Genomic DNA, 24,520 nt, shown 5'->3' with positions numbered 1-24,520 from the left:
CAACAGAGTCAAGTACATTCAGATGAGGAACAGCCAAGACAAAAAAAACAAACAAGCGAAATATGCAAATCAAAATGTATCTGAATATTTTCTTAAACTGAACACAGACTCCAACTCCCAGACACTCTATCCCAAAAGGGCCAATTACCACAGCCTCAACTGCTGGCTGACAGAGCCAGAGCACTGGTGTCTTACAAGGAGTATCTGTCATGCAGGAGTGCATTTCCCCATCTCCTACCTGAGCAGCTCAGAGCACAAGTAACACCTCTAATAATTTTGCACACAGATCCCTCCTGACTCTTTCCCAACAGTCTCTGTGCACTGAAGTTGTTGGGCACAGATAGTCACACTCATCTTTTATAGCTCATCCAAAACCCATGGGGAGAACAATCAGAACACAACACAGTCTTTGCATTTGTTGACCTCTCAGCAACAGTGGTTCAGTGAACAGCTGCAGCACTATTTCTGAAGCAGAGAGCAATAAAGTAAAAGTTTGCCTGTCTCTTACAATGCTGGAAAACAACTCTCTGGCACTAATGCCAGTGCAAACCGTTAGCAGCAACATCTGGGGTTGGCAACAGCCAGCACTAGAACCTCAAAGGTGCTGAGACCAGCTGAGCTCTACAGATTGCTCTGAGCAGCCTTCTGCCATCACCAGTGCGCTGCAGCAAGGAATGCAACACATCTCTCTGCCCCCAGGCATTCCCACTGGAACAGGCAGGTAGGTATCGACCCTTTACCTGAAAACATCCTGGTCCTCGTGGTCTGTGGGGGGGTTGTTCCACTGGGAGGGGATCCGACAGTAAAAATCACTGGGGATGGGCTGGCAGAGCCCCCAGCCCGGGCACCAGAGTGCAGGGTCCCTCCGTAAGCACCTGAGGGAGCTGGGGAGACAGTTGAAAGGTGCAGACCGGAGTTACAGGAAGGTCACTCAGAGCACGGGTGCCTCGCCCAGCGGGTGTGCTCCTGCAGCCTCTCCTGGGACACGCTGGGTACCAGCACAGGCCACTGAGGCATCCCCAGCACCACAGGACAGAGCCTGGGCAGTGCCAGCCACTGCTGCGGCTGCTCTCTCTCCTTGCTGCCTGGCCCGCAGGCCCAGAACACCCACCCCTGCAGAGCCATTCACACGAGAGCTGCCTGGCACCAAGCCACCACTTCTACAGGTTATCACACTCACAAGGAGCCAAAAGAGGAAGCCCTGCCTACAGAAATCACACCACTGTCCAGCAGTTCCACAGCACACGCAGCCCACAGAGCAGGGGAAAGCAAACACCACTGCACTCCTCACACATGGCACTCACTTCCTGTGCCAAGAGCCACCGGCAAAGCAGCCTCCTGTTTGTAGGAGAGGTGTAGGCAAACCCCAACCCAGGACATCCTGCCAGATCTGCCTGGCCTTCCCACCTACCTGCAATTTCCATTGGCTTCTCATTGTTCAGGCTGTCGCTGCTGCCAGCTTCTGAGATCTGTGCCCCAAAGGCTGCCTTCAGAAGCAGGTCAGTGAGCCTGCCTGTGCTCAGGGATCTAAAAGGAGTACATACGACATGATGCTGAAAGTCAACAGGTGCAAGGTGTCAGCTAACTTCACTTCTTTGTGCTATTCCTGGTTCACAGCCACTTATACACAGTAAACAGTCTGGAGCTGAAAAAAACACTCTTTCAACAGAGCATCTGAAGCACCTCCTGCTACTTGTAGAAAGCACAAAACTATCATGACTAACAGCAGTAAAGCAAGTCCTCACTACATTAATACAACACAATTTGTTTTTGTTGAAAGGAATGGAAATTAGTATCAAAGGACTCCTCTAATACACTGGGGAAAGCTGAAGTGAGCAGAGAGGCATGTAAGAAAAACTTAACAGCAGCACCTGAGTGACTTTCTATCCTGCAGTACTCATGACAGACAGCACATGGCTTTCCAACAGATCTCTCTTCTGAAGACCTGTGCCACTGTTTGATGGAGGAGGAGCACCCAGAACAGCTTCTCCTCATGACAGGCCCCACAGAGAACAAGCCAAGCATCTGAGCAATTGCTTGTCTGGTAACAACATCCTGCATCCCCACTTGATGAAACTCTGCACACTAAACACGGCAGATAAGCTTTCAATTAAAAAAATACAGACCATGGCCTGTCCCTTTAGAAGAAAACTTTTAAAGTCTGCACCATAGCAGTTTGCAATCCAAATGTGCTAGCAGATAACTACACAATGTTTGCAGATGTCTCACTACAACTTCAGCATCAGCTGGAGTTTGAAATCTGCCCCATCTGTCCTGTATTGAGGAGTGAAGCACCATTGTATGAAGCAGACTGCAGCTCACCTGCCCTTGATCTCTTCCACAGGCCTCAATCCCAACCCAGTTTGCTGGCAGTGGAAATGACCCATCTCCTTCAGGTCTGGCAAGGTCTTGTTCCGTGTCGGAGTCATCATGACCCCCTGATGGGCCAACAGGGTGAGGAGATTCTGGGAACTTGGGGTTTTGGGAAACTCAAATGGGGACACAGCCTAAGAAGAATAGAAAGAACAGAAATCTGTATTTAAAACGAGGAGGGAAAGTTCCTCTTGATCCCCATTTATCAAAATTAAACTGTTTAACAACCTGTCTGAAGTAAGGATAGAAATCCCACCCTGAAGAGTTATTTGTCCCTAATGCTAGAAAGGCTATAACAAAAGGACAACAAACTGCTGAGAATTCTGTAAGCAGAGGAAATGCTGTCACAGTGCCCACTCCCTATGAGGCACAAGGCTGTCACAGGCTGCTGCCTCTGCTGGGGATTCCTGCTGGACACAGGCTGGTGTCACAGACAGGTCACCATGTCCCCAGGGACCAGACTCGGCCATTGGGACAGCTCCTTCCCCTGCCTGCTCCCAAGCCAGGCTCTGCTCAGCTGCTGAGGGCTGCACCAGGGCAGAGATGCCCACAGTAAGTAGGACACCATCCCTTTTCACACAGATCACTGCACAGCCCTCACAGGATAGGAGCAAGTGCTGATAAATCCAGGTCAGAGTTATCTGCTCCTGCAGCAGCTCATGCCCTGATCACCCAGAAGATGAAGCTGTGATAGGCCCAAGAGCAGACTCCTGGGCATACCTTTGTAGGGGAGCCCATTATTGTTGGCAAAGGGCTCCTCTGCATGAACTCGGAGAGCTTTGGTGAGGATCGGAGCTGCCGGCAGTGCTGCAAGCCATGGATCTGCAGAGGCTGGCTGACTGGGGTATGCCCAAAGTGAGCAACAAGAGGATCAGAGTGCTGCTTGGTTATCTTCTGCCTGCAGGAATGCAAATCCGACAGGTTGGGAGCACTGTGGAGCCGGGAGCCCATCCCTCGAGGAGACTGTTCGGGCGCCAAGGAGCCTGCAGGGCACAGAGTGACAAAACACATCACTGCCTGGTTCTAACACTGAGACACAGCCTGATCCCAGGATCTACAGCTCAAACAGCTGCAGAGCAAAACCTTCTATGGCTAAGCAGGGTACTGAGCAGGGCCACAGCACTGCCAGGCCTGGTCATGTTTTGAGTCTGTGGGAGGATGAGATATGAACAACAAGGAAATAAAAGTGCAGCTTCTTTCTTTCATTGCCACCCATGCAGAAACACAGACCCCGACTGTCAGAGCTCAGCAGGAGGGGAACTACACATCAAGCAGACCTCCTGGCAAAGTGGGTCTTGGAGGTGTTGAGTTGTTTTTCCTTCACTCAATCCAGTGGGTTCCAAGACCCAAATTTCAGGTTTTGTGACATAGGGTCTGTCAGCACTGGAAGATGCTGACTGACAGGATGAGAATGGATCAGCTCCCACCAGCACACAGAGATCCTGGCTGGCCAAACATCCAGAGAAGTTGCCGAAGCAACCAACCCAACCTAGAAAGCTCTGAGACTACAGTTCTGGCTTTATCCATAGGAATAATAAAGGAAGGCAAGGACCAACGCACTGGCAGCAGGAACACGGCTTCTCACTTCTGCTCCAAGAGAAGACGGGGTAACAGTCTGGCTGGGCTGCTCTGGGATTGTTCCAACTGTGAGGGAATGAAATAAAAAGGAGTTAATTCAGTATTAAGTTTTCATAGGCAAGAACTGCACTATGCACCACCTGTTTATAGAGGGATGCCAATTATCTCTTCCAGCCCTAGCTGTGTGGTGAGAAGATCCTCAACTCCTGTAAAAGGAGGTAAAAAAAACCTCTGCCTGGTATTAGTTTAGCAAATTTTAGTCTGACTTTGCAGTGATATTATTTCAGAGGAATAGAATATGAATATTCTGTATTTCCCCATCAGCAAAGACTAATAAATACAGGATTGGAGACACCAGGGATAGGAAACAGCTCATTGTGTCAGCCTGTTCTTTTACAGAAAACAACAAATTGCATCCATCACACACTGGGGTTTCTCTTGTCCCTTTCCTCTTGAACTGCTTGTTAGCATCTAGATCAGGCTACCAGATATTTAGCCAAAACTTTTCAGTCTGGAAGTTCAAGCCCTTTCAAAGCTGGTCAGATTTTTGCTTTGACCATAATTGGCTTACATTTGTTCTCACCCCAACCCGAGCCAGTAAAAAAATACTTTGCACTTACAGACGCCCTCTTCTGAGGGCAGCAAAATGTTTGATGCAGGCACCAAAGCAAAGCTTGCCTCTCCTGGGGCTAACAGGTATTTTTCTCTCCGTTTTACTGAGGTCAAAACACTTGTCAAATAATCTGTTGAGAAGAACCACAGGGGAACACAACAATCTGAACTCTCTACTTCTCTACTGGCAGCTACAGCTGGTCAAAACCCTGCTCTTTACAGGAAAGAGGCAAATGATTTTAATAGGAGAGCAATGTGCCAGCTGACATCTTACCTTGCGGTGATGGCATGAACGGCTTGGCACCACCAAAGGAGAGCTTTTTAGTGCTGGGCACAGATCCATGCTCTCCAGGATAAGGAGGGGAAGCACCAGTTTTGGGAAAACCAAGAGGACTCGTACTGCTGGACCTCCGGACCGTACCAGACCTTACAGGAAACAAGAGCAGCACACAGGTTAATCCAGAGGCCAGTGCAGAAGAGGAAGGAGAACAGCATCACCCAACACACACACAGTTACTCCCACAAAAGCAGAACTTCATGACTGTTTATCCTGGATCAAAATCCCACTGTTCTAGGACTACACCAAAACAGATTAGGATGATAATCCTCATTCTCAAGAGTTTCAATTCAAATAAATGAATAATCAAGGTCAGCTTAGCTGTAAGCAGGACAGCCATTTTTCAGAGACACCTCAGATGCTTGCAGCATCAGTCCTGAACAAGACAGATTTTCCTATCTTGCCATGTCCAAGATGTTTATTTTAGGCAGTGTCTCTAGAATGCCCTGAGAGGGCTGTATTCAATTGTGCTTCCTGTGCTGAGCCACTTGCCCTTCAGTCAGGGCAGCCTTTAGGCAGGGAGCTCTGTGCTCAATGCCAAGGTAAAGTGTGCCAATGCACTGCTCTGCAACAGAGCTTGGACTCAAATCAGGAGCTACAGAGCAAAACAGCAAAACACAACAGTGTGTGGCTGTCAAATCTGAAACACTCCACAACTACCCAGAGGAATTTGGGTTTTTGGGCTGGACAGCCAGAACTGCTTGTCTAAACGCCTTCAGCTCCTTGTGAGGACTCAACTTAGGGAGTTAAAATTAATTTGTAAAGCCCACACATGCAAGAACCTTGAGTATTAGCCAGTGCTAAAATGAAACAGAAGAGGAAACTAGAGGGAAAGTGAGTACATCCACACCATCAGTCTGGAGAGAGACAGGATTATTGCATATTAATTATTTCTCAACATGTTAATCTTTTCCCTATCATTAGGAGCACACAACCTAAATTGCAATGCCATTCTGCCTCTGCAGGCTCCTTCACCAAGATTCTCATTACACTCCTCTGTATGAGAACACAGCCTTTTCATCAAGCCCTTCCTCCTATTCTCAATTTGGAAACATTTCTTCTCTTGTTACAAGAACATTAGTCTCAACCAGTAGGTGGTTTTCTGGACAGGAATCAATGACTGCTGATAAAAACCCCTCCATGCTTGAGCCACTGAAAGATGCTGTCACTAAAGTATCCTGCTTGCTCTGCCAGGGATGCTGCATTTAGCTGTCCTCATGTATCTGAACAGAAGGAACAAAGGCTGTGGGTTTCAGCAGTGCCAGGAATGGCAGAATCATCCTGATGAACTGTCAGTAAATGTACTCAACAACACTTCTAGGTGTATATTTCACTTTATGCCACATTTCAGAAAATAAACATATTTAAAAAAAAATAAATCTATTCAGTAATTGAGATAGTTGATCTGCCATCCTCCCTGCCCCTATTTAATGTGTTACCACATTCTGCAGCCAAGTAAATCCATGCTATAATCACATGCTTGGAAAAAAAGGAAATACTTGAAAATTTTAACCTAAAAATCACTTCTCTTCAGGTTGCTCCAGATTCAGAGGCTAATGCTCGTCAAGTGCCTGGCCCTGAAGCAAAATGAATTTCCAAAGAGAAAGGTGAGAATATACCTAGATATTCAGTGGCAGAAGGTACTGCCCTGCCATGTTTTTAATTCTCCAGACCATGAGCCAAGCAGAAGGCTGAATTTTAGCTATCAGGGACTTGCAGAAGAAAAGCACCAGGTGACTGCTGCTACTGGAAGATGTGGAATGTCAGATGCCACTCAAGAAGACCCAGGGTAAGCCAGCAGAGCAGGACAGGTGATGTGACCAGAGGCACATACATCTAATTAGCACCTCACCAAGCCACACATCTGTCCACAGCCACACCACCTTAACAGCAGCCACTCAGGTGACAGGGGGACAATGTCTCAGACACCAGAGTCTACGTCAAGGTCTGCAATCAAATGACTCAGCAAACATGACTTGGCACTCAGCAGCAATGGCCTGATTGATACACCCAATGGAAAAGTGGGATCACACACTAAATGCCTGGTGGAGTTTTCTCCTGCCATTCCTGAAGGGTGTCTACTGAACGTGCTGATTAGAGGAAGTGATGGCCAGAGATAAGTATGGCTTCCTGAGGCAGAAAAAACATGACGTCAGAGGTGCTGAGAAGATGCTAAAAGCAGCCTGTGAGTCACCCTGATTGGGCCCATTCTTCGAGTTCCTGTGCAGGGACATGCCAACCTCAGCATCACACAGAGGTGACTAAGAGGAGCAAAACATGGCAGCTTGCTCCCTGACTGTAGCTTGGGCTGTGAGCCTCAACTCAGCAGCCCATCACCAGGTCTGGGGTTGGCACAGCATCTTCTCCAGAGATCTCTCTTTATACCTCCCAGGGATAACCAGGACTCTTGTGAGGTCCAAAACCAACAGTTTTGCTGTCAAAAACACAGGACATGTAGGAAACAGGACAGGGTTTATCACAAAACCTGCCACACACTCAAAAACGTTAACATAAAACAGTATTAAAGTTACAGTGGCACAGACCAAGCCTTTGCTAATCCCTATCCCTCATCAATATCAGCATATTGTGTCTCTACTTCTGGGTCCACTTCAAATAAGCCTCATCCTGAATTAGGCTGGCTGAAGCCCAAACTTTGGCTGATGTAGGTATTACCCTACTTTCAAAATCTAAACTTGAACTAATCCAGATACCAACACAACTCATCCGAGAAAAGACATGACACCTCCTCGACACTTCTATCTGAGTGCCCCTCTTGCAAAGCTCCTTAAGATCCTGTATTTGTCTCCTTCCCATCAATCTGTGACCTGGGCTGCTGCTGCCAACCAGCAATCATATGTGAGGAGAGAGAGAAGCCCTACACGTCTTGGATGAACCAGGCATTACCCCTGCACTCAGAAAGTCAGCTGTGTGCTGCAGACTTGGCGTCAGGGTCTTCCTGACAGCCTTCAGAAAACATGCTCTGCCTCACGGGCATAAATTGCTCATGGTTTACTCAGTCCTGGCTGCATAACCACATTAATATGCAACTCGTGCACAACACATCATCTATGGCATGACTGGATACAGGAACCAATTAAGGTAAAGTCAGGTAGGTTCTGTAGCCCCATCCATTTTAGTTGTTTATCTCAAATTTTCCTTTTATAAAGGCATCTGCCAGATGGATAGTTCTCTCTACATGGACACTTGGACACCCAATCCATCCATAGCTGGCATGGGAAAAGCTGTCAGACTCAAAGTGGCTCAGCCTTCACTCTGAGCTGACAGGAGCTTTCTCACATAAAAGCACACGGGCAAAATTTACAGTGCTAACAAATAAACCCCAGCACCACCACGTAAACACCCCAAAACACCCCACACTGCCTCCCTACAGCAAGGAGGAGAGCCCAACACACAGGAAAACTTATAGAGGTACAGAAAGGAAAGTTTAAAGCAGTTTGTTTACAGACCCCTGGTGTTTACAGACCCCAGCACTTACTTGGGGGAGGAGTATGGATTGGGAGACTGCAGGTTCTGCTCGATGCGCCGGTAGTTGTGGATTTGTGTGGGGACTGGGATGGGCACGGAGTGTCCGTACTTGCTGCTGGAAAACTGCCCTGGCCGGCTGTGGAAAGGAGACACAAAGAGACAACCTCCTGTAAGGGCTGGGCCTTCAACCAGCTAATTGGAGATTTTATCTTCATGAAGCAACTGCACGCAGGGAGCATCCCCTGGGCTGCTCTGGGACTGTGGGTTTGCACTGGGAGGTGGTTCAGAGTCATATCAAAGTGAAGTGGCACCACACATCTCCTGAAAACAGGCACCTTTCCTCCAGCACCATTCCCACCCACAGCCTGATGTTAAAACCTACACCCAAGCGCACCACGCCCTCCAGGAAAACCAGAGCCCTGCTATTTCAGGCCATGGCTGGCCTAGTTTCCAACAGCTCAAATCCACAGCCAAGCAGACAGCACTGAGCAGGGGCTAAACATGAGTGGCTCACAAAGAACACTAGCACAGACTTTGCTGACAAGAGCTGCTTGTGATTGACTCATGCACAGGCACTGCTGCAGCCACGGCATCTCTGTGGAAGTCTCACACCACGAAGGGAATTTGCTGGTGGAGATCAGAGTACTGGCAAGTCAACTACAGGGTGGAGAAGGCAACTCAGGAGAAAATAAATTTGAGGGACAGGAGCTGGTATCTATATACCTATCAAGGACAAGATAGAACAATACCATGCACACAAAATGGGGCAAGTCCTTTCTGCAAATTTCAGGCTCCTTCCACCCAAGCAGGTTTATTGGCTCATGTCTGATACCTGCTCCCCCAGGTTACTTTTGGCTTGTCCACCAGGCTACACACAAACCACCACAGTGTACAAAACCCATGCAAATACCACATTTAACTAAGTAGCTGCCTAAAGTCTTTTCCCAAAAGCCCCAGAATTCTAGGATTAATTGCCATGGCAATGCTATTTACAACTGCCAACACCAATTGCAGAGATGTTGAACAATTCCAGGAAGATCTTATTGGTAATGAAGTTTCTGCAGTCTCTCTCCTTGTCAATTGAGGACATGCACCTGGGTCTGCCCCTGACAAGCTGGAGGCATCACTCCTTGGGGTCTAGCACTTGGAATGGAAATATTTTACAGGGCATGAAAGGATATACTTAATTCAGCAAGAACACGCGTGTGTACTCAGGGGAAGAAATAAGAGTTTGTGACTTATTTGGCAGTTCAAAGCACTCCATTACCAGATTTTCTGTTTTGAGGAAGATTATAGCATTCTGTGGTTTATGGTGACAGCACTGAGCAAAGCTGGTCTGCAGTAAAGTGTCTGCAGATCTCCATACAGTGCATGTGAAGACACTCCACCACCACAGGAGAGCCAAAGAACTGGAAGAGGTCTTTCATCAAGGCTGAATGATCAAATGATTCCAATCTTTTCATTCCTCTCTCAACTTTTTAAAGTTCCATATATTCTTCCCTGTGTGCTCTTACTTCTTCCACAGAGAAAACAGACTCTTTATTTCCTTTTTGTCTCCGAAAGGCAGCATGGATGCCTTGATTTTTCACTGACACACAATAAAATAAAGGCATTCAAGGTTTCCAGTGGCTCAGCAAAAAGGTGAGGCTTTGATGTACCTGCCTTCCATGAGTATAAAACATGGTGTTGTGACAGACATAAACAGAACAAAGCTTTAGCAAGAAATCTGAAGGTTTCATGTGAAGCCTTGTACTCACTTTGAACATACATTTTAAACTCTATCCTTTTTATCTGGTCAAAATTCTTTATCAGAAAAGAAGTTCTTGGTAAAAGAACTCTCCTCAAGAGTTATACTGAGTCCTTATTTCCTTCACATGGTGTAAGTTGCAAAGGAAATTATCCAAATGATGTGAACTACACTAAACCTGCTAACTGGCCTCAAGCCCTAAAGAATGCCATTGGCCATAAACCTGCAAAGACCAAGAGATAAAGCTGGGACAGGGAGTTTAACTACTTGGCAGTAATTAAAAGCTCTTTAAAAACAGTATTAAATCTAGTGCTGTGGGGTACATCTAAGAAATTACTTTTCATTAGACTTAGCATCTTCAAGGAAGTGTTTAAAAAACAATTTAAAAAAAGGATCAACAATTGGCATGTTTTAATTCTGCCCATTTCTTAATCTCTTAATTAAGAGCAAGGAGAGTTGTCCTAGAGTGTACCATGACATCCTGTGGAAAACCCACTGCTGGTCACTCTGAAACAGCCCTTGCTTTCTGTCTCAGTTGGATTGCAGCCAGCATTGCTTGCTAGCCTGGAGCCACACATGAAAGGGAGAACTGCTGCTTCCAAGGGAGCAGGCAGAGGGAAAACCAGGAGTCCTCTGCACCAGTGGAGCCAAGTGCTGAACCAAGAGGTCTTGTGCCATCTACAGGGAAGGGCACTGAAACCCAGTGAGGGCACACCTGGGTGGCACCAGTTCTGAGCACTGTGAGGGGACAGATCAATGCTTTATCCTCTGGACTCAGAGTGACTGCTCCAGTCTTCCATTACTGATGCCTTACCCCCCATCCCAAACAGCACAGAAATGAGCTTTTCAGTGTTACTTCAAGGCAGATAGAAAAGTGGGAAGTACCACTAGAGGGTTTGGCATCTGCTCCACAGAAGCTGCTGGGAATGAATAGGAAAGACAGTGAAAGTGGAAATATGTTTAGATCAAAGCCTCTGGCATTGACTGGCCACCCTGGGATCCACTAGAAAAATGATAAGGCCAGTTTGGTGAGCAGTGAGAAGTGGGCAGCATTTGTGGTCAACTTCCATGAATTTCTCCTCACTGCTGCCCAGAAGCAAGGCCAAATCCTTTAATAGAGACTGATCTCCAGAATGCAAAGGAATCAGTTAAGGAATAAGCTGTTAAAAAGCTTAGCAGGCGATGGCATAAGAAGCCTCATGCAATTAAACTCCACACTGTGGTACACGCTTGCCAATTAATCTGATCACGTCAGTGAGGCTCTGAGCTATATTATTCTCTGTTAAATTTGTATGCTTTCAGGCTATGTTTTGTCATTTTCTGGGCTCTGTTCATGTGACAAATGTGTTCAACACGCAGCCTGGGACTATATTTTCTTCTTTAAAAAGATTTTAGGGTCATCTATCTCCCAGTGTGAAATCCCCTTAAACCGTCCTTCCCTGATAGGTGCCATATTGACAGAACAGAAGATGAAAGCTGTCCTGCTTCCCCAGCAGGCAAGAACAAGATGGGAAGCAACACTAGCAGTTCCCTGCAAGCTAAGCACATACCCTAAAGCTTCAGAATCAAGGGATCACCTTCCACAGACCATTAACACCTTCAGAACACAAAAGTGTCTGGCCCCACTGGGCAGCTGGTGCTGTTACATGTGGGCAGCTGTCACCTACAACACTCCTAAAGGCCAAAACTGAGTTTAGAGCAAGTGGTTTAGTTGGAATGAAACCCATGACCATGCCTGTTTGCACATGTTCCTCCTACTCCTGCATCCCCCAGCAGCAAACAAGGTCCAGTAACACAGTGCAAGGAGCTTTTCAACAAACCACAAACAACTCAGCAGGCTCTCATCTGTCCTTCAACAGCAAGGGGAAGTGAGTAACACTCCTCCACACTTGTCCAGTAACTCAAGTCCATCATAACTTCAGCCTTGGATGAAGTGTGGTGCTCTAATTCACTGCATGAGTTAGAAACAAGGTCTTCAGCTGGAATTCTCTCTGCTTCTGAGGGCTGGGCACTGAGGGGACGTGCCAGTGGAGTACATTTACCTTCTGCTCGAGAACAATCCCTGTCCCCTCAGGGAACAGAGTTAATTCCAGCTCTCCTGAGTTCTCTCCTAGCTCCTCCTGAGAGCCAGAAGAGGGAGAGACAGGCTCAGTAGTTGGGACTGATCAGTGCCCAAGGCTGGGGAGTTTCTCCTGGGTGTTTCTTGTTACCCATTAATTAAGAGGAGAGATGTGGATCTTGCCCAGCACACCAACAGCAGTAAAACCCCCCACTGAAAGTCAATGGGAGTTCAATTATTCAGTGTTGCACAGACACCATCAAACAGTTTCTCTTACCCAGATGGACTTGGAGAGCTGCTGTACGGGGGTGATGGAGATGGTGTCCTTCCCTGGCTTTCCAAGCCTGCTGAAGTCACCAGGGAACTCCTGAGGAAAACAGAAAGAACTCAGCTGTCAGAGCCTGGGAACCAACCCTGTTTCCCTCCTACAAAGCACAGCAAAGAGCTGTGTCTGCCCAGCACCTCATCACTGGGAGCTCTGGGGACCGTCATCCTCCTCCCACCACAAGAAACTGAAAATGGCCAGAACCAGGCAGGTGACAGATATCCCTGAAAAAAAGGCCAACTCAGGAACATCTTCCCTCCCATCCACCAGAACTCCACAGTCCCAAACACCTAGCAGGCTCCAGTGGCTGGACAATTTCAGGTGCCTTGGTGGTCTTACCCACTGTACATCAGGCTGTCCTGGATTGGTTTCCCTCCTGCAGCCTCAGCAGTTAAATCACCTGAGGGATGAGGAAGTGCAGAAACAGATTAATTCAAGATAGTTTTCTTTAAAATCTTTACACATTCATAGAGATTGAGATTTTGTGTAGAATTTCCTGCTCCTCCAAGCCCTCCTGAGTTGTTCCTACAGTATTTTGCAAACCACATGTGGGCTGAAACTGAAGTTCATGGTGGATGCTGCTGATCCTTACACCCTAAAGTTTTGGAAAATTTAGGCTGAAAGCAAGCCCTCTTGGAAGGGGGCCAAAACCTGACAATCATCTGAGGCAACAGGTCCCTGTCCACTTGACGCAAGTCACTGGCTGCTGTGTGAAAGTGGTACAAGATACTCATAGGGCTTTGGAACATCCCTGTCCTCTGTAGTAAAAATCCAGGGCAGCCAAATGAGCTGGCAGCTGGATACACAGCACACATCTGAACACTGGGAACATGACCAGCACCAGGCAAGTGTGTACTGGTCCCAACACTGATTCCAGGGAAAACACCAGCTCCTCCTTATCATAAGGATTGCAGAGATCTTCCAGAGATTACTCTACTCCTCCAAATTCCTATTTTAATAGAAGTGGTGCAACTGTGAAAGGAGGAATCACAGCAGTTATCACCCAGTTCTTACTCAGCAAAGCACCACACACATGGGCAAGGTTGAACAATGTCCTTCTGCTGGATAAGTGGACTTGTGCATGGACATACTTAGGCATGTGGCTGGACTGAGGCCCTGATTCTATGCACATCTGTATTTTCAAGCAAGTCCTATCAAAGTATAAACATATAAAGGTCCTAAAATGAAATTTGGAGCATTTGAAGAAAAAACAACATATTTTAGTTTTTCTCAGAGATTTTTTTCAAGTGTAAAATCCAGCTTGCTGGCTGAAATCCTGTCTTGGACTGTGATGCTGAGTGAAACTGAAGACAGGATAACAAGGTAAAAGCTTCTGTGAGAGAGAGACTTTTCCCTGTGAGCCTATTTATCTTCTTTTCCAGTTGGATTTCCAGGTTCAATCTCTTACTGAGGTCCTCAAGTAATCTTTACTCTCAAATCCTGTCTTTAAAGGTAATTACAAAATATCCTATGAAACTAGCCAGTGATCCAGATGTCTCAGCCAGCTTGAAAACAAAACTGTTCCTATTACTGAGTCAAAACAGACAAGTTTAATCACTCTTTCAGCTTTTCAATATCTATCTTTAACATGCACATCCCCCTCTGCTCAGAACATCTGCATTTTCAGAAACCACCTTACTTGAGAACTGTGCTGGGACCATGACGAAGTCATCTGTGTCACAGGAGGAATTCTTGCTGCTGCTTCCTGCAGAGTCCTTGGATCCATGCAGAAACCCGGGAGAATCCTGGGTAGGAGATGCCAGCGCCTTCTCCTGCAGCTGCTGCTGCATCTCTCCAAGAGACTGCTAATTCAAGGAGAAAACAAACACTGGCTTCAGCACAGCTACTTCATCATTCTGCTCCATCCTTTAAACTGAGCTGTACAAGGCTGCAAACAACATTTTGCTGATAAACCAGGGCTGATGGTTTGCCAGAAGCAGCTGTTCAGTTTGCTGAAAAGGAACAGCCTTTTATGTCCCTGTCAGAACAGCGCATCTTTTGTTACATAAAACACACTTCCAGTGTGTCTGATGCTCCATAGATAAGAAAAATTCACTTGAGGTATTGCATCCCTCTGCTGAGGTTTTCTGGATCAACCACGCATTTTCTACCAACTTGCTTTAGTGTGGCTGGGAACACGTGAGGAGCTTTCAGAGATACTTTTGGTTGTTCTTTAAGGTTATGGTTTTTTCTGTTTTGTTCTTAAACACAGAACCATCTGGTCTCTATTTGTGCTTTTGCAGCACTTGGTAACATGGAGATAAGTGTTCCTGAACTTCCAAGACCACCCTGTTTTGCTGTACTGCTGCTAAGGAGCTAAAGAAAGGCCCAGGAGAGATTAAACTTTCAGCAGATAAACAGCTCACAGCTGTCAGAGGGAGGACAGTCCCTAAAAAGTCCCGTTTTCCTGCTTCCTTCAGCTAAATGATGAATAGCCCCACAATCCCCTCACACTGCAGACAGATGGAGGAGGCTGGATGGTTTAAGAAAGCTTTAAGGCAGCTGAACTGCCCATGGAGCAGATCACAATCTTTATCCTAATGCATTTCCAGGCTGAGAAAGACTTGAAGCAGCTTTCACTTGGGCCTCACTAAGACCTTGCTCACCCTCCAGAGACTCTCCTGCTGCACCAGTGGGGACTCCCTGTCTCAGCACATACAGGTGTAAGGAATTTTTCAGCTGTCCAAGTTGTCTCTTTTCCACCCAATCTGTGAACTCTGCCCTGCAGACATGGCATTTTTCCCAGACTGAGCCAGCACACCTCCATCAGCAAAGCCTCCAAAGGCAGAGCAAGAGAGGTGCAGTAAACCTCTAACACAGGACCCCCTCCCAGTCTGGCAGTGATTCTGTACCATCCTTAAGCTTCCCAGACCAGGAAAGCTCAGGAGAGTGAGTCTGCTTTTCACACCATCTGTTCATTCCTGGAGTCTTATGGCCAGGAGGGCCTCAGCAAACCACCCTCTACTTCAGGCTGCAGGGAGGAGGCTCTTCAGGACAGTTATGAAACATTCAGAGGGAAGCAGACCTGTCTTCTCTGTCCAGCTGACATCAACTTCTGCTGGTGCCCCTCAGCCTTTCCCATCCCAAATTGAGATACTTTGGCCCAGGGAAACTCAGAGAACAGAGCAAAAAGGCAGTCATGCCAGGAAGCAGAAAGTCCCATCCTTCTCCCTTCCCTTACCAATCACACCACCAGCATTCCTTAGTTCAAAGTCAAAGGCAGCTTTCACCAAGAGCCTTCAAAAACAACCTTTCAGTCCAGTGAGCTGGAGGAATGTCACTTCACTGGTCCCTTAAATATTCTGCCCTCCAGAAAAGTTTTCACCATTTTGGGTAACCAGAGAGAAAACCCATCAGTTCAGATCATCTTTCACAAGACCACTGGACTGTGGCAGGTCTGGTGTGAGCAAACAGCTTTGCTGAATGTCCCTCTGTGGTGCCTGGACATGCTGGTCAGAAGGAGGTGGATATACTGTCAGGCTGCAGAGACTTTGCTTCAACACACAGAATGTGCAGCCAAGGAAGCAGAGCTACACCCTGAATTAACAACCAGTTTGGGTTCCAAGGAACTTTCCATCTCTGCCAAGACAAGCTAGTGTCATTCATACAACTTCTTTCATAAAGGCTTCTCATCCAACAGGCAATGGCACACTGAAATAAATATATCTTGGGGAGAGTAAGCCAACCTTCAGGATCCAAACTCTAAACTGGAGAGAACACTGCACCAAGCCCAGCCAAAATGAGTGTTCAGTGATTTCCATCAGGAGAGTGTAAAAGCAGAGATTTCATTTCAAACACACAAGCAGGGAGACCATCAACACAAACAGTGCATCCCCTGAGCTGTACTTACAGGAGGTGATGTCAGGTGGGAAGTGGATGAGCTGCTAGAGGAACTACCAGAGCCAGAACTGGGATAAGAAGGCATTGGCACGGAAGCAGCTAAAACCAGCAAAAGACAAAACCAAAAGAAGTGGTTAAACCAAGATCAAGCAGTAATAGAAAGTCTTCTCCATCTTTTCCCATCAAGTTTATCTCTCACAGCATCATGTGTCTCATGTATCATATGTGGTCAATTAAAGGAGAACAAAAGAAAATCAACATTCTGTTCAGTTATGTGATTCACAGGCATCCACTCCTCTATGCATGTTCTCACAGGCCTGAGAACTCCTGACCAAGGTCAGATGCCCAATGAACAGCTGATCTACCCAGTGAGCAAGATGGGGTTTGCCCTAAAGAGCCTCCAAAGCATCTTTGCAAATGCAGGGAAAGAGAAACAAAAAATTGAACTGAGTTGCTCATGTCTGGGGCAGAGGCCAGGAACTAGACCATACCCTGACAGATTCTTCTTCATGAGACCTCATGGCTTGGCACACAGACATCAAATATTGGGAGGTGTGTGCCAAGTTAAACACATGCCTACTCAAAGCCTATGTGTTTGCTGTCCAAACAGCCACTCAGGCATCCCAGGCCACAGGCTCCCAGCAAAAACCCCAAACCCAACAAAAAACTCCCTCAAGGGGGTTTCCTCAAGGAAATAGTGCATTGCTTCCTATAGCTCGACCTAGTCATTTCTGCAAGTTAAACATGTTCTGGTCATTTAGTATTTGTACAGAAATTGTTTCCACAACAAAGGCCATCCTCGCATCTTTTTCTTTTATGTTTTATTGTTCAGTATAGGAACTGCCAATTTTATTCACTTCATTGTTGCACTGGCCTTTGTAACAGAGGCCTAAAGCCTACACTGAGAGCCTTGGTTGGCACTGACCTTCAGGCAGAAAAGATGATTAAGGCATCAGAGGAGAAAAGAATATTTAACTCCAATGACTTATGCAAGTGAGGTTCAGTAAATAACAGAAGAGCTCAGCTCAGCCAAGCAGGGAGACAGTCAAAGGTAAAAATGGCTCCTCAAAGGACTTTGAAGTAGTTAGTGGTTCAAATTCCCCAGTCCACCTGCACAAGACTGAACAGCACAGAAGAGCCCAAAATCCCCACTTCAAGGCAGCCTAAAGTCAAATTTTAGACTGGAACCATTTTGGTATTTGATTGACTTAAGATAGAGATCAGACACAAAGCTTAATTGAGGAGAGGAACACTTCCCTGCATGTCCATTATGCTGACAGAGAATTAGCACCTTCTATCAAATTTCTACTTTTACATAACCTGTGCTAATGACTCCATACCTAATACAAGGGAGATTAATAACACCTAGAAGAAGAATGCTTCTGTCTGAAGTAAAACTATCTCTGTCACTCATCCCATTAGATACTACAAAGTACTTACTCTATTTGACACTCTAGAAAAATAAAAGTCCATCTCTCTGCAATTAACTGTTGAAACAGTGTTCCAATGATACAAGAACAGGGAAATATGCCTTTTAATAAAAGGCTTTAGGAAGTTCTTTCCATAGAGTCTATCAAAGAAGGTTAAAGGATGACTGGACCACAGTCTTTTATCACAAAGAGAGCAATCACTGAGGCACTGAATTCCTCAGTCTGAGAGAGATATAACAAGATCCAACAACAGGAAAGAGAAGCCAAAGCAGTATAGACTTGAAATATCTATTTTAATGTAAGTAACTGACCACTTTAACAGTTCAAGCAGGGTTTCAGTGATCTCCTCCAGCCTTTGGCAGCATTAACAAGTAGGAATCCACAGTGGGATGGTGGTGGAGGGGGGCTGGACACACTTTTTAGCTTCTGCATGTATTCTGCATTAGATTTAATGCCCTTGCTGGGCTGGGCTGTAGTAACACGCTGCCCTGGCTCCTGTACAGCAGCAGGGATGGAGGTATCCTGAGGATGGCTGTTCTGGGAGATTGGTCAGGGGCTTGGCATGGAGAGCCACTCTGCCCACAGCCAGCACAGCTGCTGCCCCTCCCCATGCTCAGGGAACACACACAGAGGCCTGAGAACTTGCCTGCAAAATGTAGAGCTCTGTCCTGCCTCTATCAAGTGCTTTTGATCTCCACAGTCCTCCCACAGAGCCTGCAGAGCAAGCCCTAGGACCTTCCCTACAGATTTAATACTAGAAAGGAGGGGAAAAAAAAGGTTTCTCCCCACTATTTATCCTGCCAGCTGCTATAGAACAATTGACCCACGTACAGACAGCCCTTCCTGTTATGGAAGGGTGGTTTTAAAAAAAGGTAAGTGAATTCTCTACTGTATCCACACAAGCCTGCTGCAAGACTTGCATCACCATTCATTTTTCCTGGAATTAGCATTTTTGTTAGAGTCATTCCAGTTCTCTCACAAGGTCCCCTCCAGTCTATTTTGGTTCAGTGATTATTGATTTAAACCTGGCTAGAATTGAGACACTTCTATTTTTGACTATTTGCTTCAGACAGCTTTTCATTAATCAGGAGGGAAGACAAGCTGGCAGACTTCGCCATTATCATCTGAAACTCAAACTCAGCTGCATGAAACACTCCTTTAGATACAGCCCCTATTAATCACTGTTCTTATTTAAATCCCTTTGAACTCCCCAAATTCACACTGTAACACTGTGAGCTCCAACTCAGAAGGTCCTGACACTCCAAACAGACTTTGATGCATGTAGAACCATGAGGTTTGGCTCTGACAAACCCTCCCTGACCTCCACATCCCTGTTGGGGTATTTTTCAGTGTCAGCCATGTAGGCCAGCTTGAAAGAAAGACGCCTGCTTCCATCTCCTCCACACACCCAGGCACTCCCAGTTCAAAATTAAAAAGGGTGCAAACACTTGGCTCATCATGTTTTCAGTTGAGTCTGAATGTGGGGAATGTTAACATGAATTGTAGGCCCCCACCCAAATCCAGAAATTGCTGGATTGTAATTGTAAATAAGACTGTTTTCATAATTGTCCCCTCCAACTTGCTCCAGCAACAAAACAGTCATCCTGCACATTGTGTAACCAATGCCAACTGGTTTCAAAATGGGAGAGCTGGGAGCCATAAAGGCAAGCCTGTGCTCCAGCTGTGTGGATTCTGATACTGGATCCTATACTTGTAAAAATAACTTCTGACACATCATCCCTACCAGGGGCTCAGTTGTCCTAAAAATATCCAACCCTCAAGTTTTATAGAAAAGCTTTATTTGGAATCTGAGTTCTACATACACTGGAGAGATGTACTTCTCTGATTATCTGGATTCAATTAAAAACACTCATCAGAAAGTTCTTTAATTGCAATCTCTGACAAGGCAATAAAGTTTGAGTGCAAACTCTGAAAGGACTTGTCCAAATAAGCTGCTTTTTAGAGTTTAAAAGTCTGCAGCATTAGAATCTTTGATATACAGAAGTCATGGGGATTTTTTGCTAGTTTTCACTTGGGTATTTTATGTACAGTAAGATTAAAAAGATGGCAAAAGTCAAGCTAAGCCTGACAGGTATTTCAGACACTGAACCACCCGTGCACTTCTGAACCATAACTGCTCACCTTTCATGCTCTCTTAACTCAGAGTCAAGAGGCAGCAGCTTCTCATTCATTAAAGGCAAGAGCAGAAAAACCTCCAAAATATTCTGCACGGGTACCAATTACACTGTGTTTACTGAGAGAAGACTTGCACAAGCATCTAATTATGTCTTCTCATGTGTTATTACTGTAACACACGGCCCCATACCATATGCTGATCAGACCTGGCTACAGACAGACGACAGTCTGACTAGACACAGCATTTTAAAGACTTTATTAATAAATTTTTACACATCTAAAGTACATGCTTAGTCACAGGTACAAAACCCACAACATAAAATAAATTATAAATAAACAAACAAACAAAAAATAAAGTACACCATCTTAGTTAACAAAGCCCAAGTGCCCTAAACCGAGTCTCCAGGGAGGGAGATGAGAGGAGGGACATGAAAATGACCATACCTCAAAAGAGCAGGGAAGAAGTGCTTGTCAGAAATGTCTTTTTAAAAGAAATGTTGATTTTACTGAAGGATCTCAAAAAACATGCAAATGTATTTATTTCAACAAGAGGGATCCCCCTGCCTTAGCAGCTTCAAAATTATCCACCTGGAGAATGATCTATGTTTGAGCACTGACCAGTCTTCCAGTATTCCAAAGTTACATTATATTAAAAAAAACTCAGATGTGAATGACTTAGTGGTAGCTAGTTACCAGCTCTCAAGGAGAGCAAGAACACAAGGCACACTTCCTTCCCCAGCTCCCCACTGCAGGCTGGGGGCTCTAATTCAGTCTGAGCACAACCATCATGGTTCAGATGCAGCTCTTCTTCTCTTTGGTATTTCCTACACTTGTGATGCTGAGCCACATGCTGAGATGGAGCAGCAGAGAAAGGTTTTGGACTCATCCTAGCTCTGCACACAGAGTCAGGTCAGGGGAGCCACCCCCTGAGAACTGCAGCCTTGCCAAGACACACTTCAGCTACAGCTGCGCAAGGGTCAAGCCCACTGCCATGCTAGACAGCATTCCATAAATCTCAGGTGAGTTTTTTTATGGAGATCGCCATAACCTGACCTTTGCTGACACACTGGCTCTTCTCTGTCTTTTCAGAAATCAAGAAGACCACAGGCAGTCTTTCTCCTCCAGGCTCTTCAGCACATTTCCCAGCGGTTCTAATCCATCACTGGCATCTGGCAGTAGCAGAGACCTCACAGCAGAGTACAAGAACTCTCTCCTCCACTAGCAGATTTCTGTGCATCACAACTTGAACATCTCCAGCAATAAGTTGATATTTCTCCCATGTCTTCAAAACCAGTAGCAGTCTCTCCTGCCTGGAGAGGACTCCAGGTTGTGGACATATGTCCTGAGGTGAGGATCAGCAGGGTGACGGAGAGGTCTGGAGTTTCCATAGGCTTTACCCGCCTGTAAAGGTGTTTTTTTTCTTGGTCCTTGACCCCACACCATTAACCTTGGTGCAGCTGGAGGCAAAGGCTGAGCAACAGTCCCCTGCTCATGATGGCACCTCTGGTTCCTGCACAGCAGCTGTGCACAAGTTGGAAACTGGGGCCAGGTCAGGAGAACCCTCTCCCGTTTTTCCGCGGTTTTCTGCTCCCCCGGCCAGTGAAGCAGCGGGATGGCTGGAGGGAGGAGATGAGCTGGTGGGCATGCAAGAATATCCTGAGGAGATCTTCTGCCCACAGGGGGATCAGACTCTGAAGGGCTTTTCCCACACAGCCACGGGACAGCAGGTGCCAGGGGCTGGGCTGGCTTAGGAGCAGCCCTGTAGAGTCCTTTCCTGCCCCATGCTCCAGGGCTGGCCCCACATCCCCCTGGCACAGGAGGGTTTAGGGCCCTGGCTGCTTTGAAAGCGCCCCTAAACCAGAAGCGTCTTTTCTTGCCCGCAGGACGATCACCTGAGTGAGTGCACAGGTAAAATCTCATCAGGGACAACTCACAAGTCCTGCTCTGGCAGCAGGAAAGCAAGAGAGTGTCAGGAGTGATGTGGATATCAGACAAGGCGTGGATATCATCCAAGAGGGAAACCGGGTTTGTGCTGGACATGTTTCCTCCAAGACCTTGCACTGCACACTCTAAATTAGTCACTGATGAAGATTCTTGGTGCTATATTTACTCAGGAGATTAAATGTCCAGGAAAATCCCTTCAGAGAAGACAACTATACACAGTTCCACTAACCCAAGTCTCCCGGTCAGAGGATTATGATGCCCCATTCACTAGAAGGAATTCTAAATTGTTTTCCAGCAAAACCAGACCTGTGATCCACAATACATGTGGCTGCAACTTTCCCAAAGTTTTGAATCAAAAGGAGGAAGAGAGAACTTGCAATGGAAATCTGCCTTTGTTTTGGCCAACTCCCCCAGAGTACCAAATGTAACCCTTCTAAAACAAGACGCATCAAGAACTTTGATGTAAATGATGAAACAAGATTTGGTAACTACAAAATTTGGCTTTTGCACAGCCAAACCTGGCAAGAAGGACCAAGAGTGCCAGTTTCCACCATTCATGAGCCTGAATGGTCCCTACAGGTGAGGATGAAAAGCTGGACCATAATGCATAATCCTGTGCACTTACAAGCACCCCACTGGCCAATCACTTCACACAAAGCAGCTGAATACATTTCAAAGCTACATTTGCTTCTACTTTAGGTTTCTAAATATCTCCCTAATCATCCCTTTGAAGATAACTCAGTAAAATCAAATACATTTTGATGGCAAAATCTGGACATGACACAGTAATAAACACTGAATCCCTGCCTAAATAACTAAGGAAACATAAAACAGTGTTTTTCTTCCTTTTTGAACTAACAGCAAAGGAAGTCAGGCCACGGTTCAAAAAGAATTGTAATCAAAAATGCAATACTTACATTTTTTCATAGAGGCACTTGCATCCAAGAATGGGTGATGGAAAAATTCATCTGAAAAAAATCAAGAACAATGACTCAGTGAAAGAAAATGACCGTAAGAAGTTTACAGATAAAGCACAGGAAGCTACAGTGTTATACAGTGATTTTTCCATGCAACAATGGAAGCTGACTATGGTTGCATTTAGAAGCAGTCAAGAACACAGGCTAGAAACTGGAGGGAGGATGTGCTCATGAAAAAAGGATGGGAAATTAATTGGATCCCTGGCTGATCAGGATGGTGAATCACCCTAAATGTAGGGATCCAGGGGAGCTGTATTTATCACACTGCACTGCCACTCATACACAGAACAGAAATGATGGACAAAAAGACTTCCACTGAGTGATCTTCCATGACACACAGATTCAAACCCATCATGCACTGAGGGCAGAAATGCCTTTGTAATGGGCCACCCCAGAACCACAGCCCAGAACTCCCTCCCTTTTATATCAAACACAACTGCTGCTCCCTCCACGCATTATGGGAATTCATTCTACAGATCCAGGCCAAGAAAAGCTTCTGTCCTGGCTTGCTGAACATTCTCTACATGTTTGCCTGTCCTCACAAGTAGCCACTTCTCCAGCTCCTTCATCTCTGATTCACTGCAGCTCTGTGCCAGAGCCCTCTCCTATCACAATCAGCAGCTCAGTCTTTTGGGAGTGTCAGCCATGGATCAACACTGATTACTGAGCTTCAGATTCTTTCCCAGAATGGATTTCCTGTTGCAACACCCAAGGTTTACAAACTTCTTCTGTAAACAGCTCCACTTTGGTGAGCTTTCCAGAGTGTAGTTACTGGGATTTTTGTCTGCTTTTTAACCTTAAAACAATCCCAGTCTCCCCAGGCTCTCCTTGCCACTGCCATGCCAGGGTCCTGCAGCAGAGTGCAGTGGTCTGGAGCTTAGCCTAAGACAAGGAATGGAAATCTTTGCAGGGAAAGCTGGCATCTCACAGATTAGATCTGCCATGGATGGAGAACACCCCCATCCTGTGGGAGCTGCTCAGCTGCTGGGGTTTCCTGCTTCTTTTTCAGCCTGCTGCACTAGAGGAGGGTACCATCCCTCAGCCAAGCTGACTCAACTGAGGGGGTGGAAATGATGATTTCTTTCACTTTTCCCCCTTCCCCGCTCCAAACTGCTTATTAGCTGTGCTTGCAAAGCAAAATTCAAACAACACAGCTTGTAATCATCAGCAGGAAACTTGCAACTTGAAACCCTCCTGGTTTTCCTCTAGATAATCTTGAGATTGCAGAAAGCATCAGTTCCTGGCAGAACAGCAGCTGGGACACACAACAAGTATATGAAGTTTCAAGCGGATGAGTTGCTGTTGTGTGACTCAAGTGAGATCCAGGGGAGCTCTGTGGAGGTCACTGTGACACCTCCAGGCAGAGGGTCTCAGGGAACAAGGAGCAGCAGGAAACCCTCTCCTCTGGGGACATGCCAATTTATTGATAAATACAGGATTAAGGACAGGAAAAATCTCAATACTGCAAGATGTGCTGTAAATGTTGTGCAGAGTGATATCAAAATCTACCAACTCAAATTTCCAAGTGTTAAGACATGGACTCATGCACTCTACTCCCAAGAGGTGCAAAACCAGCTTATATGGGCTAAAAAGGTTTGCCAGACAATTTCTGACAGCAGGGAAGCATGAACCTGAAAGATACCTTCTTTTGAAATGTACAGCAGCATGAAGAATAG

The 24,520-nt window shown here is 46.1% G+C and overlaps 1 protein-coding gene across 4 annotated transcripts in view; it reads right to left on the bottom strand.

Annotated features, from left to right (window-relative positions):
* ULK1 (unc-51 like autophagy activating kinase 1) overlaps positions 1–24,520 on the bottom strand; it is a gene marked incomplete at its 5' end in the record, with an annotated part of 76,040 nt that overhangs the window by 11,770 nt on the left and 39,750 nt on the right. For 2 of the 4 annotated variants that reach the window (XM_083873912.1, XM_083873914.1), the window contains 12 exons: positions 741–884; positions 1,412–1,527; positions 2,323–2,507; positions 3,094–3,356; positions 3,934–4,017; positions 4,838–4,989; positions 8,397–8,522; positions 12,470–12,559; positions 12,857–12,917; positions 14,157–14,319; positions 16,368–16,456; positions 22,785–22,835. In XM_083873912.1, the coding sequence (XP_083730038.1) occupies positions 741–884; positions 1,412–1,527; positions 2,323–2,507; positions 3,094–3,356; positions 3,934–4,017; positions 4,838–4,989; positions 8,397–8,522; positions 12,470–12,559; positions 12,857–12,917; positions 14,157–14,319; positions 16,368–16,456; positions 22,785–22,835 (1,524 nt within the window). Of the gene's footprint in view, positions 1–740; positions 885–1,411; positions 1,528–2,322; positions 2,508–3,093; positions 3,357–3,933; positions 4,018–4,837; positions 4,990–8,396; positions 8,523–12,469; positions 12,560–12,856; positions 12,918–14,156; positions 14,323–16,367; positions 16,457–22,784; positions 22,836–24,520 lie in introns of all 4 variants that reach the window. The other 2 variants (XM_083873911.1, XM_083873913.1) reach the window with 2 other exon arrangements.

This window comes from Zosterops lateralis (genome assembly GCF_965231275.1).
Source record: "Zosterops lateralis genome assembly, chromosome: 17".
In the NCBI taxonomy this organism is placed as follows: domain Eukaryota; kingdom Metazoa; phylum Chordata; class Aves; order Passeriformes; family Zosteropidae; genus Zosterops; species Zosterops lateralis.
The sequence above is the reverse complement of the archived record's forward strand: the minus strand, read 5'-3'. Positions and strand labels throughout refer to the sequence as shown.